The sequence below is a fragment of the Selaginella moellendorffii genome, unplaced genomic scaffold, assembly GCF_000143415.4.
Source record: "Selaginella moellendorffii unplaced genomic scaffold, v1.0 SELMOscaffold_51, whole genome shotgun sequence".
NCBI lineage: Eukaryota > Viridiplantae > Streptophyta > Lycopodiopsida > Selaginellales > Selaginellaceae > Selaginella > Selaginella moellendorffii.
In genome coordinates this window covers 339,486-351,842 of record NW_003314312.1, presented here as the reverse complement: position 1 = coordinate 351,842, position 12,357 = coordinate 339,486, and the positions used below count along the sequence as shown (strand labels likewise).

General features: G+C 48.7%; 4 protein-coding genes across 4 annotated transcripts; 2 read left to right on the top strand and 2 right to left on the bottom strand.

The window, feature by feature from the left end:
* Positions 1-534: 534 nt before the first annotated feature.
* On the bottom strand, positions 535-4,906 carry LOC9634571 (phosphoenolpyruvate carboxylase 4). Its single transcript, XM_024686851.1, has 20 exons — positions 4,704-4,906; positions 4,493-4,656; positions 4,297-4,411; positions 4,158-4,235; positions 4,037-4,105; positions 3,898-3,976; positions 3,761-3,837; positions 3,572-3,667; positions 3,375-3,516; positions 3,188-3,322; positions 3,023-3,099; positions 2,688-2,969; positions 2,502-2,627; positions 2,349-2,450; positions 2,151-2,297; positions 2,003-2,101; positions 1,860-1,948; positions 1,677-1,803; positions 1,419-1,625; positions 535-1,359 (listed from the first exon to the last, which is right to left on the bottom strand). Exons 1-20 carry the CDS (start codon positions 4,857-4,859, stop codon positions 535-537), a joined length of 3,192 nt encoding a protein of 1,063 aa, XP_024542619.1. The 5' UTR covers positions 4,860-4,906.
* A 130-nt stretch (positions 4,907-5,036) lies between these two features.
* Positions 5,037-6,558, top strand: LOC9634184 (UNC93-like protein 1). Its single transcript, XM_002981904.2, has one exon. The coding sequence runs from the start codon at positions 5,059-5,061 to the stop codon at positions 6,445-6,447; it is 1,389 nt and encodes a 462-aa protein (XP_002981950.2). The 5' UTR covers positions 5,037-5,058; the 3' UTR covers positions 6,448-6,558.
* Positions 6,559-6,604: 46 nt separating this feature from the next.
* LOC9634570 (equilibrative nucleotide transporter 3) lies at positions 6,605-8,683 on the bottom strand. The gene is made up of 9 exons (XM_002981796.2): positions 8,523-8,683; positions 8,330-8,434; positions 8,106-8,261; positions 7,834-7,977; positions 7,663-7,768; positions 7,431-7,606; positions 7,219-7,373; positions 6,901-7,159; positions 6,605-6,834 (listed from the first exon to the last, which is right to left on the bottom strand). Exons 1-9 carry the CDS (start codon positions 8,571-8,573, stop codon positions 6,727-6,729), a joined length of 1,260 nt encoding a protein of 419 aa, XP_002981842.1. The 5' UTR covers positions 8,574-8,683; the 3' UTR covers positions 6,605-6,726.
* Positions 8,684-9,107: 424 nt separating this feature from the next.
* LOC112350587 (pentatricopeptide repeat-containing protein At4g02750-like) lies at positions 9,108-11,739 on the top strand. The gene is made up of 2 exons (XM_024687030.1): positions 9,108-11,335; positions 11,493-11,739. Exons 1-2 carry the CDS (start codon positions 9,109-9,111, stop codon positions 11,561-11,563), a joined length of 2,298 nt encoding a protein of 765 aa, XP_024542798.1. The 5' UTR covers position 9,108; the 3' UTR covers positions 11,564-11,739.
* Positions 11,740-12,357: the final 618 nt, after the last annotated feature.

Sequence of the window (12,357 nt, the reverse complement as noted above, 5' to 3'; positions counted from 1 at the left end):
AAATCCTTTCGATCGTCTCTTCCACTGCTACGCCAAAGGCATTTATAAAAGCACCCCTGGAATGTTTTCCGAAAAACGTGCAAGTTAGTTGCTAGTTGGACTCGCTTCGCATTACCTGACGTTAAGTAGGCAACTGTCGACACTCACATTGACAACTGATCGGTTTTGAAATGATCTGCAAGGATCCCGACTGCAACACACAAGCATTGATGGCACTCGGGAAGTTCTTAATCCCACCCCTTGGTACTACAGTTCTATCTAAAAGCAATATAAAGGCAAAGGTTAGAAGGGTACATCTCCAATGACAACGAGAGAAAAGCTACGTACCTGGTCGCTGATGAGCATTGGGACATACTAACAATCAGTGGCCCATCCATCTTTCCTTCCACTATACTCTAAATTGTAACAAATCCTGCGTATAGTGACACTACTGGAAAATCCTATCTAACCGTTCTTCTGTCGCTATAACACAAAAGCACTGCAAGCGATCAAAGTATAAGCTCGTAAAGAAGCAGCGTACCTTCCAAACTATCGTCAGCCAGTGTTCCGCATACCAGCAGCTATGCCATTTATCGAAATGAGAAGAGCATCACGAAGCCTCTGGTTGCCCTGATCCTGTCTCAGACGCCTCAACACCTCCACTTGTAGCATGTTGAGAGGCGTCAAGTACGGCAGCCTACTTTCGATCAAACGTCTCAGCGTTTTATTGTTCTCCGCTAGCCTGTGATGCCCACTCACTTCCAAAACACACCTCTCTGTCTTGTGGAACTCGTCCCGCAGCTCTTGTCCGAGTGTCTGCCTCGCTGGATTCACTAACCAGTCGTCATAATGCTTCGCAATGGCTGTGTCTGCTTTTGCCAACCCCATCTCAATAAGATCTATCGTAGACTGGAAAAACGGCCACTCGCGATACATGGCCTGAAGTTCCTGTATATATCCCTGCGATATGACTGCCTCCAGTCCCTTCCCCACCCCCAGCCATGCCGGAAGAACGAACCTGCTTTGCGTCCATGCAAATATCCAAGGTATGGCCCTCAGCTGTCCAATGCCGCCAGACTTTTTTCGCCTCGTCGGCCTGCTGCCAATGTTCAAGTTTCCCAGCTCGGATTCTGGGGTTGCCTCCTGGAAGTAATGCAGAAACTCCTTATTCTCGTAGACGACATTGCGATAATGTTGGCGACTGACGTCGGAGATCTGTTCCATGACCGTTCTCCAGCAACTAACCCGGGGCGAGTCTGGAGGGTTTAACGTTGCCAAAAGAACAGCCGTCGTGTAGATTTCCAATTCACGTAAAGCAGTCTGTGGAAGGCCAAACTTCGCCTGCACCATCTCTCCTTGCTCGGTTATACGCAGAGTTCCCTGATATGGATCACAAGAGAGAAATGAGAACCTTTTAGCAAAGCCGAGGATTAACTTACAATTACGGAGCCAGGAGGCTGTGATTGAATAGCGAGATACATAGGCCCGCCACCCCGTCCAACGCTTCCTCCTCGGCCATGGAACAGAGTCAATTTTATCCCGTAGTCCTTGCATGCAGCGACAACATCTTCCTGAGCTTTGTACAGTTCCCAAGCCGCCGTGAAACGGCCAGCATCTTTGCCAGAGTCAGAATAACCCAGCATCACCTGTGCATAGTGTCTCAGCGATACAAACAACAAGTGAAAGTTGGTGCCAACCTCTTGGTGTCCCTGGTGATTTGTAACCAAATGATCACGGTACCACGGAATAGACAGAAGCCTCCTAATTATCGTGCCTGCGTCTCTCAAGTCTTTTACAGTTTCAAACAATGGAACTACCCGAAGCCTGTAAATGCAGTCCGGATCGGTTGGAAGATACAACCACATAGAAGCAACGCTTACGATGTTCCAGGACAGGGCTTGCCAAGCTCGCCGCTCACTACAAGACGAGCTTCCTTCTGGAGCAGCTCAACAGCAAGAACGTCACTAGCCTGAAAAACCATCAACAGCCAATTTATTGTTCAACACGGTCATAAAAAAAAGACCTCAGATGTCATTGAGACAATGTATGCTCCAAGGGAGTTACTTCCTAATTCTGCTGCAACCCGAAAGGTGTTGAGAACTTCTTGAACCTCCGAAGAAACCTGATCAAAACACGCGTGGGAAACGCCTCAGATCTGTTGAATCACTTACTGCAATCGTTGGCGGGACAAGAGGCCTTTTCCCTTTGAGCTCCTTCGTTAGGAAATCTAGCTTTTTATCTTCATCCCACGCGCTATACGTTCCCATGTCGAGAAACTTTGTTATTGCGTCCAAAGCCTCGGAGTGTTTCTCAGCTTCCTAAAAGAACCTTTACGTAAGTACAGCTGAAACAAGAACGCTCCCTCTAACCTGACGTAAATCGAGTTTCATCAGTGTCATTCCAAATATTGACACACGCCGAATAAGATCTGTAAGGCGCCCGTCCGCTAGCACTTCGGCTTCACAAGACTCCTACACGACACGCATTTTCAGTACAAAACAACACAACACACCAACTAGTACCATTGATCGGTGGCAAAGCATTAATGGCTCCAAGAGCTGTTCTGGAGTTTCGTAGAATTCGCTAGGATCATAATCGCAAGGTAAGTCGTCCAAGAGCTCCTCCATGCGACGGCGAGTGTTCACGAGCTTGATAACGTCAAAGGTTTAGCATAGGATGTACAGGCTCAATTAAAAAAATGTATATACCTTCTCTCTGATGTGACCAAGCACCACTCTATATGGCGCAATATCAGGCCGACCCGTCGCACTAGGATTCAGTAGTTTATCAACACTAGATTTACTGATTGAATCTGTGCCTGTCCTTTTCCGAATGCCAGCCGAGATGGCCGCTGCGAGAATGGTGGCTGCTCTAGTTGGCGATGCCGGTGATTCTTGATCGTGTTGAATACTATCCCTCATTATCTCCGCTTTCACAGCACTTGGAGACGACTCATTCGACTGTAGCGCTGTTGTGGTGTTGGAGGAAGCCTGCACCAACCTTATGAACTTTTGTTTTGTTTCAAAAGCAATAATTTATTGACCTGGTAAGTTGTTTGCATGTCTATGTCGTCCTTGATTGGAAGTTCTAGAACAGGCAGTTCAGCAACACCGTCTGGATCTGTAATAACTTGATAATGAGCAAAATAGAGAAATAGAAATTACAATTTAAAAAATTAACAAAAACAAAAAAAAAAAACTAGGCTTACCAGAGCATGCGGGTATATCTGCACCAGCTGGGAGATTGGAGTGGACGCTGGATGCAAAAAACTCTCCGTGCCTTCCATACGCTCTGTGGTAACATCTTTCATGATGTTCATCATGGTCGTGCTCATGTTCTCGATCTGAGTTAATAGAAGTCAAGCAGGAAAAACAATTAAAAAACAATTGAATTACCTTCTGCAACTATGTCATATGCAAATTGAGCTAGCTTCTCGTCACAATTACTCACGGACAATTCGAACCTCAGGCTATCCACTTCCCTCAGGTAAAGGTCTGCAGCTATCCATCGCGCCAAGTAGCAAACATCTCGGGTCACCTGGGAAAACAAAAACTTGTAACACTCACCTGCAACATTATTTTCTTTTACTTACTTTTGCAGTCACATGTGGATTTCCATCTCGGTCTCCGCCCATCCACGAGCCAAACTTGATTGGCGTCGACGATAGAGGCAGCGGTCTTCCTGTATGCTGCAAAACATCGCACACCACGGCTGCGTTAGACCGGTTGTCTTTGCCAGGCCACGACCACACACTCGCTGCAACAAAATTTTAGTCCCGCACTTTCTTCAAGGCCGTGCTGATTCTTCGTAAATATTGAGGAACCGCCCGCCACAAAGTCTGCTCAACAATGTGCAACCCTGTAGTTCTATAACGAGTCAACTCAAAAAGCGTGAAGAATACAAGATTTTGTTGAGCACCTCCGCGAGCTTCGTCCAGAGGTGTAGGCCTTCGTCGCCTTAACTCGTCCGTTTGCCACAAAGAAGTGATCTCTCTCACCTAGCGAATTTGACAAAGCAAGCACTTCAGCTGTCTGACAACGCTAATAGATCATCATACCAAATCTTCAATAAGCAGCTCCTTCTCTTCATGAGTTAAATCCTGCCGATCGTTTCTTTCCAAAAGATGCTGTAAAAAATAGACAAACGAGAATTAGAACAAAGAAATCGTTCAAGCTTACCCCGATGCGAACGTGTTTGTATTGGAGCGTCCGCCTGTTGATTTGTGTTGGATGAGCAGTCAGTACTATTTCGACTTCCTAAAGAACTCATTGTCCGAGAAATAAGACTAGAATAAAAGGAAAAACAGGATATAGTCACCTGATTAGACACCGCATTGTATATATCATCTTGAGAAACTCCCGATTGGATGAGCCTTTTAAAAACATCGTCACACGACTTTGATGGATGGGATGCCATCCTATTCCTCCGGACGCTGCAAAGAACAAGGATCCCAAACAACAAATAAAAACATGTCATGGCATAGCAACACAAGAGAAAAAGAAGCATTTTCTACCGGTGATGCGTCTCAGCGATTCCCATGAGACTCAAGTGATGACTAAAGGCTCTTGCCAGCGGCACTGTTTCATCCACAGACATATTCAAGAGCTCCTTCTCGATTTGCTTCGAGAGCCACAGCGCGGCCTCCTCGACCCCAACAGTCCGCATGTTGCACACGCTCTACACAGAAAAATTTCGGCAAAATCCACGAAAATCCATCCAGATACCTGCGCTAGAAGCCGCACGCGCTCGACCTTCTCCATAAGCCGCGGCCCGACCTCGCGCTGGAGGCAATCGTTGAGCAGATTCCCCAGCAGATGACAATCGTCATCAAACGCCTGGAAAGAGATCTCCTCCGCAATGTCGTCGGTCGCATCCGTCATGGCGCCGGCCGTGCTGCGCTCTAGATCGATCAATCGATCGATCACTGCGAAATATTTCTCCCTCCGCCAAGAACCCTAAACTTTGCCCTTACTTTTGTGTTTTCCCGCCGTTATGCTTCAAAGAATATACCCCTCATGAGTTTCTTTTCGGGAATTTTAAACTTGGCGCATTAGGGCAGAAAGGGGGGAGCTTCGCTCGATGGCGCTATGGCGCACCGGGGGAGGAGCAATGGCGCTGCTTCCTCGCCTACGAACGCCCATGGGACAGGTGATTCTCGTCGGCGCCGTGTGCTTCTGCTGCCCGGGGATGTTCTCGGCGCTCACAGGGATGGGCGGCGGCGGCCAGGTCGATCCCCACGCCGCCAATCGAGCCCTCACGGCGCTCTACGCGGCATTCGCGATCTTCGGCCTCCTCGGCGGCGGATTCAACAATATTTTGGGCCCGAGGATCACTGTCCTGGTCGGCAGCGTCTTCTACGCGCTCTACGTCGCCTCCTTCCTGCGCTACAACCACAGCCACGACGAGAGGCTCGTCGTCCTCGCCGGGGGATTGCTAGGGTTTGGGGCCGGGCTTCTCTGGGCAGGGCAGGGATCCATCCTCATGTCCTATCCTCCGGAGCGAGACAAGGGCCTCTACATCTCCATTTTTTGGAGCGTTTTCAACATGGGTGGCGTGGTGGGCGGATTGATCCCATTCTTCCTCAACTTTAGCCGCGATCGAAGCTCCTCTCACTCCGTCAACGACACCACTTACATCGCATTCATCGTGGTGATGCTGTGTGGGAGCATTCTCTCGCTCAAGCTCGTCCAGCCGGATCAAGTGGCGCGCGAGGATGGAACCCAGGTGATCTCCGCGCTCCACACCGATGTTGCGACGGAGTGCTGGGAGATCCTCAAGCTCTTTCGTGATCCGAGGATGCTAGCGTTCGTCCCGGCATGCATCGCCAGCAACTTCTTCTACACGTACCAGTTCAACAACGTGAATGGCTTGCTCTTCGACGTGAGAACTCGCGGCCTCAACAACGTTGTCTACTGGTCGGCACAGATGCTTGGCTCGGTTCTAGCAGGAAGACTGCTCGACAAATCCAGCCCCAGCTCTCGATCGCGCGCTCACCTGGGAATTCTCCTCGTGGCGGCCGCCTCGACGCTCATCTGGGCTGCCGCGTTCGTCAACCAGACGAATTACTCTCGCCATCGTCTTCCGCATGGAGTCCCGCTGGATTTCACCGATGGCTTCCAGTTCCTGGGCCCGTTCGTGCTCTACTCGTGCTTTGGCCTGCTCGACGCGATGTTCCAGACGCTGTGCTACTGGGTCATGGGGGAGATGAGTGGGGAGGTCCAGACTTTGAGCCGCTATGGAGGATTTTACAAGGGTCTCCAGAGCGCTGGAGCGGCGGTGGCTTGGCAGCTTGATGCGAGCGAGATGGCTTTGATGCCTCAGCTGTGCCTCAACTGGATTCTCATGTCACTCAGCTTTCCACTGCTGTGGATTATGGTGAGGGATTTTAAGGACGAGCGACATCACAGGAAGGAGGACGAGGAGCACCTCTTTTTGCTCGATAGCTCGAGCACCAACTCGGAGGATTGAGTGAGAAGATTAGATATGGGCCTCTAAAAAGAAGAGGCAGTATGATCTTTTCTTCCTGGTGTAGTTGTAATTTAAATGCTGGCCACAGCTTCAGCACTCTTCTTGGTGTTAGTTGTAATTTTTAATGCTGGCCACAGCTTCAGTAAAGAATTTAAAATAAATTGGAAACGATCAATTGTAAAGTTTGTATATGTATATACATATATTACCTTGGCTATATGGACTCATTTGGGACTGATTTTAATGTATACAGTATGTACATATATAATTGAATTAGTGTCACCAGCCCTTCCCAATTAGCCACAGCCAGTCAAGGGTTACACCCGCAAAAATTCCTCCAAGTAGAAAAAACACAAGAATGTTTCCAATAGCATTTTGCTCCGGTCCCTGAAAAAGAAAACACAGAGAGAAAATTTAAAAGGAGCAAACTTAAGAGAAGGAATCGCTACATACCTTGTAGCCTCTGGGGGCCTCAACAAGAACACAAACAGTCAGGTGTCCATTGGTGATTCCGAGGAGAATGCACAGCATGAGCATCCATCCTTGGTCACCATACTTGGCCGTGAGATAAAAGGCAGGTATAAAAGCAAACCTCGCCACCACGGCCGCCAAAATTCCCACTCTCGACTTGATCTTGATGGCTTTGATCAAAGGAAGATATCTTCCAACCAAGTCTCCCAAGTTATACATCGTAATTAGAACAACAACGTACCTATAGATGTTTTGTCGTGAAGTTCCAGGAGAGATTGTAAAATCAAGCAACCAGCTTACCATGATCCCAGGCTGTGTGATCCCGTATCCTCGGCTAGAAATCCCGGGAAGATCGATAGAGTTAAAACGTAAATGGCGAACACATCAAATGCGTAGTCGACATTTTGTGAGAGAAGAGCGAGGCTAGAAAGCCTGGTGTTTCCTTTTTCAGAGTCCTGATGATTCAGAGAGATCTTATCAGTGTCTAGCTTTGCGATTCAAACGCAACGAACCTTTTCGAGATCAGTGACGACGACTCCGGCTGCAGCAAGATCAGCGTTTACTGTGGTGGCACCTTCCAAAGCCGCAGTTTTCCGGTAGTGTTTGACCATCTCAAGCTTTGGGAAAACCACGGCGTAGAGGATCAAGCACAGGAGCTCGAAGAAAGCCGAGATGAAAAAGAAAGTCACTGGAAAAAGAAAAGAGATGCACCATCTGATGGACACAAACTTTATATGAACTTACGAGCTCCTTTGCGAAGTCCAACTTTCGTGTCTGGAAACGAAGCTTTGGTGATCAATCGTAGGCTTGAGGTAGCAGCACCAGAAGCAGCGAGTCCTGCTGAGAATGACTGCAAGATAATCACCAAGAAAACATCGGAAGGATGGCTAAAAATTCAAAGAGATATGATTTTACCTGGAGGAAGTTTGGATGCATGTAAGATAAGTCTCCAACAATGCCACCTTGAACGAATGCATCGGCAAGGCCGAAGCAAGCGCTCAAGACGCACACTCCAATGTAAGGTCCGATGCCTCCATGGCCGGAGGTTGCCAAGTCCAGCTTCACCACCGACACACCCACAAAATATCTCAGCACTGAATCATTGAAAGTCCATACATTTTCAACGAAACTTGAGAGTAGAAAAAACGCAAACCAGAGAAGACAAATCACAATGGTCGGTCACTTACAATAGGGACGAGCGTCGACGATACGAAGAACACCGAAAAACCAAACAAGATCCTGAATCGCGTATCGACTTTAGCCTCGTAGTATGTGAGAATTCCCACTGTGATGAAAGCAAAAGGCTGATAGACGAGCGTAAGAACACGCGAAGGATGATAGTCCTATAAAACAAAAGAGAGAAAAACTAAACTTAGAGAGTCCAAGCTCCAAAAGGAGAGCTCCCACAAACCGGGAAGACGTGGGAGTAGTAATCCATGACTGTGAGCATACTGTTCCAAGTAAACAAAGATCCAAGTCCCAAAAGCCAGCACATAAGATACGCAGCACTCCTTCCCTGCGAGCAACATCGATTGAATCGAACAATTCCAGTCCAAGAACATCACGGCATTGTCTAAACTCTAGATCCAAAATCGCCGAGATACCTTCGTGGGTGGCTTGGCAGTGATCAAATCCATCTCCGCCGAGGAAGGCATGGCCCCCTTTTCTCGCCAAAGCCGCCCGCTCCCTCTTTCTCTCTCGCTCTCTTTCTCCCAGGAGAGGAGGCCTATTTCGTGCTACTGCTGTTTGCTTTTTACAGTACTCCTTTAAAAATAAGGATTTGTTTCTGGGAGAAAGCGTAGTCTATGTAGACGGGCGATTGTCAAATGTGTTTGCGGTCCCTGGTCTACGACTTTTCTAAAGTTTTTACGTCGAGAGAGAGAGAGAGACAGAGACAGAGAGAAAAAGAGCCCACATTCTTTCTTTTGTACACACAAAGTCTCGAGTTTTGAAAGCCAGATCAAGTACTTGGCTGATTTTGACAACCCATTAACAGGAATAAAGCAGAAAAGTGAGATTCGCTCTTCTGTTCTTCTTTGCGTGTGCACTAAGAAATTAAGAAAATTAAATATCTGGGTTAGGGTTCGCCCTGTTCTAGGGCTAGGGTTCCTTGGGTAAAGGGAGTTCTGGAAAACATCTGGTACTTTTTCTTTAAAGTAATGGAATCTATCTTTCTTTAAATGACCTAAAATGAGCATTGCTTTGATCCAGTCTTGCAAATCCTTGCATGAGCTGAAACGCGTCCACGAGAATCTCATGGAACGGGAGATCGATCCCAAGGTGGCGAGCTTTTTGATCCAGGGCTACGCCAGATTGGGAAGCGTCGAAGATGCCAGGCGCGTTTTTGACAACATCGTTCCTTCGAGGAGAGATTCCTTTGCATGGGTGGTGATGATCTCCGCCTACGCACAACTCGGCGACACCACAAATGCCCGGTCCGTTTTCGATGAAATGCCGACCAAGGATCAAATCTCCGCCACTGCCATGCTCTCTGCATATGCCCGCGTTGGGAATCTCCGGGAATCTAAGCGAATCTTCGCCAGGATGCCGACCTGGGACGTGCATTCCTGGACTGCAATGCTCTGTGCGCATACAAAAAAATCCCAGATCAAAGAGGCACGAGAAACTTTCGATTCAATGCGAGAAAGGAATCTCGTAGCCTGGAACGCGATGCTCTCAGCATATGCCCTTTCACGGCATCTAGAGCAAGCTAAAGACCTCTTTAAGAGAATGCCGGAGAGAGATACTATTTCATTTACTGCTATGCTCACCGGATATGCCCTATCTGGTTATCCGAACTCAGCGCTTCAAATCTTTAAATCCATGGGCGAATGGAACCATGTCTCTTGGAATGCGCTTCTTTCGGCATTTGCCCATAACGGGCATTTGCAAGACGCTAAGCGCGTGTTCGATTCCATGCCCCTTCACGACCTCGTGGCGTGGAATACCCTAATCTCCGCATACTCCCACCAGGGCTTGGTCGACGATGCCAGGGCGCTGTTCGATCGCATGCCGGAGAGGAATCAATCCTCCGCCACGCTCCTCGTCTCGATGCTCGCGCAAGCCGGCCAGATCGACGCCGCGCGCGAGGTTTTCGACAGCATCGCCCAGCCAGATCTCATTTCCAGGACGGCGATGGTGGCGGCCTACGGCCAGAGCGGCTGCCCGGCACAGGCCAGGGAGGAATTCGATCGAATGCGGCAGCGCAACATCGTCTCCTGGAACGCGCTCCTCACCGCGCTGGCGCTCAATGGCCTCGTCCAAGACGCGCGCCATGTCTTCTTCGCCAGGATGCCCGAGTGGAACCTCGTCTCGTGGTGCGTCATGGTGAGCGGCTACTCGGAGCTCGGGGATTTGGAGGGCGCCAGGGAGTTCTTCGATCTCATGCCCGAGCGAAGCCTCGCGTGCTGGAATGCGATGCTCTCGGGGTATGCCGCGGGAGGGTTTCTCCGCGAGGCCGAGGGGATGTTTCGCAGGATGAAGGAGCTAGATCTTGTTTCGTGGACTTGTATGGTCTCTGCATATGCCCAACACGGGCATTTGCGAAAGGTGGCGGAGATCTTCGATACAATGCCGGAGAGAAATCTCGTTTCGTGGAACTCGCTCCTGTCATCCTTCGCACAGAATGGCGAGTTTGAGGAGGCCAAGCGAGTGTTCGATCGGATGAAAGAGTGGGATCAAGTCTCTCTAAACGCGATGCTATCCGCGTATGCCCAGCACGGGTATGTGGATCACGCGAAAGCTTTCTTCGATCGAATGGCGCACAGGAACACCGTCTCCTGGAACGCGATGCTCGCTGGCTACGCCCAAAACGGGCATCTTCACGAGGCCAAGGAGTGCTTCTACGCCATGGAAGCTCCCCGCGATCTTGCGTCGTGGAACCATCTTCTCGCCGCTTACTCTCACTCGGGAAACCTCCACAAGGCCAGGGAGATCTTCGACACTCTCGAGCAGCAGAACATCCTCACCTGGAACTCGATGCTCGTCGCCCTCGCTGCGAATGGCGATCACTTTCACCTGGCGCTCGAGATGTTCCACACCATCTTCACGACCGATGCTCCGGACGGGATCTCTCTGACGTGTTTGCTGCTGGCTTGCAGCCATCGCGGCCAGCTCCGCGCCGGATTCCGGTGCTTCCACACAATGGTGGCAGACTGCGGATTGAAACCCGAGAAGCAGCATTACTGCTGCATGGTGGGACTGCTGGGACGAGCGGGGCGACTGGATGATGCCGAGGAGCTCCTCGCAAGCATGCCCTTTGTTCCAGATTCTCTCGACGTGAATTCGCTCCTCGCGGCTTGCAGTGATCACAAAGATGCGAGGCGAGGTGCTCGAGCGACTCGATCTTTGGGTGTTAACTTGAATTCCAAGCATGGATCGTCGTACGTACTGCTAAGCAACATGATACAGCTCCAAGGTTCTTCTTCCTCATTGATAAGAGTTGACAAAGCATAGAAAACTATACGCATTTGCCAACTTGCTTGTCCAAGAGCATCCATTAGTCAATTTTGTAATCGTTTCAAGCCGTCTTTCCGTGATTTTTCTAATGCTTTTCTCTGGATTCTTATACACAGATCATGGTGGTGCTGGTGGAAGTTTCAACACGGAGTATATAATACATAATTTAGTATTTGGACCTGGATAGCGATAAAGAATCCTAAAGAGTTGGAAGCATGATGCAAGGGCGGTTTCCTAGTGCTGGAATATTTTTTTAGTTATTTAGTTTTATCTATTTTCTTTTGTTAAAGCCGTGCACACGCAGGTGAGGACACACACATTGGGATTATAATATGTTTTTCTAAGTATAAAGTAAGGAAGGAAAGAAGAAATTTGTGTCTTTGCCGGATTGACAAATTTGACATTTGGATCCTCAGGTCAATCAATCAGTCACCTCTTTGCGTCTCTTTCTGCTTTGTTTTCTCCAGAGGGGGGTGGGCTTTGTTTAACTCTTTCTTTTGTTCAGGGATTGATGAATGAGATCAGAGATGATCCATCAAGCTAAATGTCAACAAATGCAATAATTGCAGGTTCATGATGTGGAGATCTTGTCTTGTGAGTTGCAGTTTTTTCTCACTAGGGCTCGAGGCAGGGGAGTTTTGTACCAGGCAGAGACTTTATAGACTGTGATTGTGATGTCACACAACAAGCAGCATTTGGACGAGCAGGATTTATAGCAGAGATGGAGACCCTTGATTCCTGTCTGATAAAATCTCCCGCAAGTTGCAATAAACTGCAGAGTGGGTGGAGTCGGCATGGTCAATTTCTTCTGAACCTATTCTGTTTCAGCAACTTTCAATCTGTAGGACTAGTAGTTGCTGTTGTTCTTTTCTTTTCTTTGCTAATGGCATGAATACATATACATGTGTAGAGCTGGGACCATCAGAATCTTGCTGTTTGTTTCTCACTTTTGGGGCAAATGTGGTGCAAAGATTTAGTGTT

Coding starts and splice junctions, on each gene's coding strand:
- LOC9634570 (XM_002981796.2), bottom strand. CDS start 8,573: ATGCCTTCCTCGGCGGAGATGGATTTGATCACTGCCAAGCCACCCACG. Junction 7,374..7,430: donor TCGTCACTGATCTCGAAAAG/GTTCGTTGCGTT, acceptor CTGAATCATCAG/GACTCTGAAAAAGGAAACAC. Junction 6,835..6,900: donor AGGCCCCCAGAGGCTACAAG/GTATGTAGCGAT, acceptor TTTCTTTTTCAG/GGACCGGAGCAAAATGCTAT.
- LOC112350587 (XM_024687030.1), top strand. CDS start 9,109: ATGAGCATTGCTTTGATCCAGTCTTGCAAATCCTTGCATGAGCTGAAA. Junction 11,336..11,492: donor CAACATGATACAGCTCCAAG/GTTCTTCTTCCT, acceptor TCTTATACACAG/ATCATGGTGGTGCTGGTGGA.
- LOC9634184 (XM_002981904.2), top strand. CDS start 5,059: ATGGCGCTATGGCGCACCGGGGGAGGAGCAATGGCGCTGCTTCCTCGC.
- LOC9634571 (XM_024686851.1), bottom strand. CDS start 4,859: ATGACGGATGCGACCGACGACATTGCGGAGGAGATCTCTTTCCAGGCG. Junction 4,412..4,492: donor ATCGCTGAGACGCATCACCG/GTAGAAAATGCT, acceptor TGTTCTTTGCAG/CGTCCGGAGGAATAGGATGG. Junction 1,626..1,676: donor ATCACCAGGGACACCAAGAG/GTTGGCACCAAC, acceptor CACTATGCACAG/GTGATGCTGGGTTATTCTGA.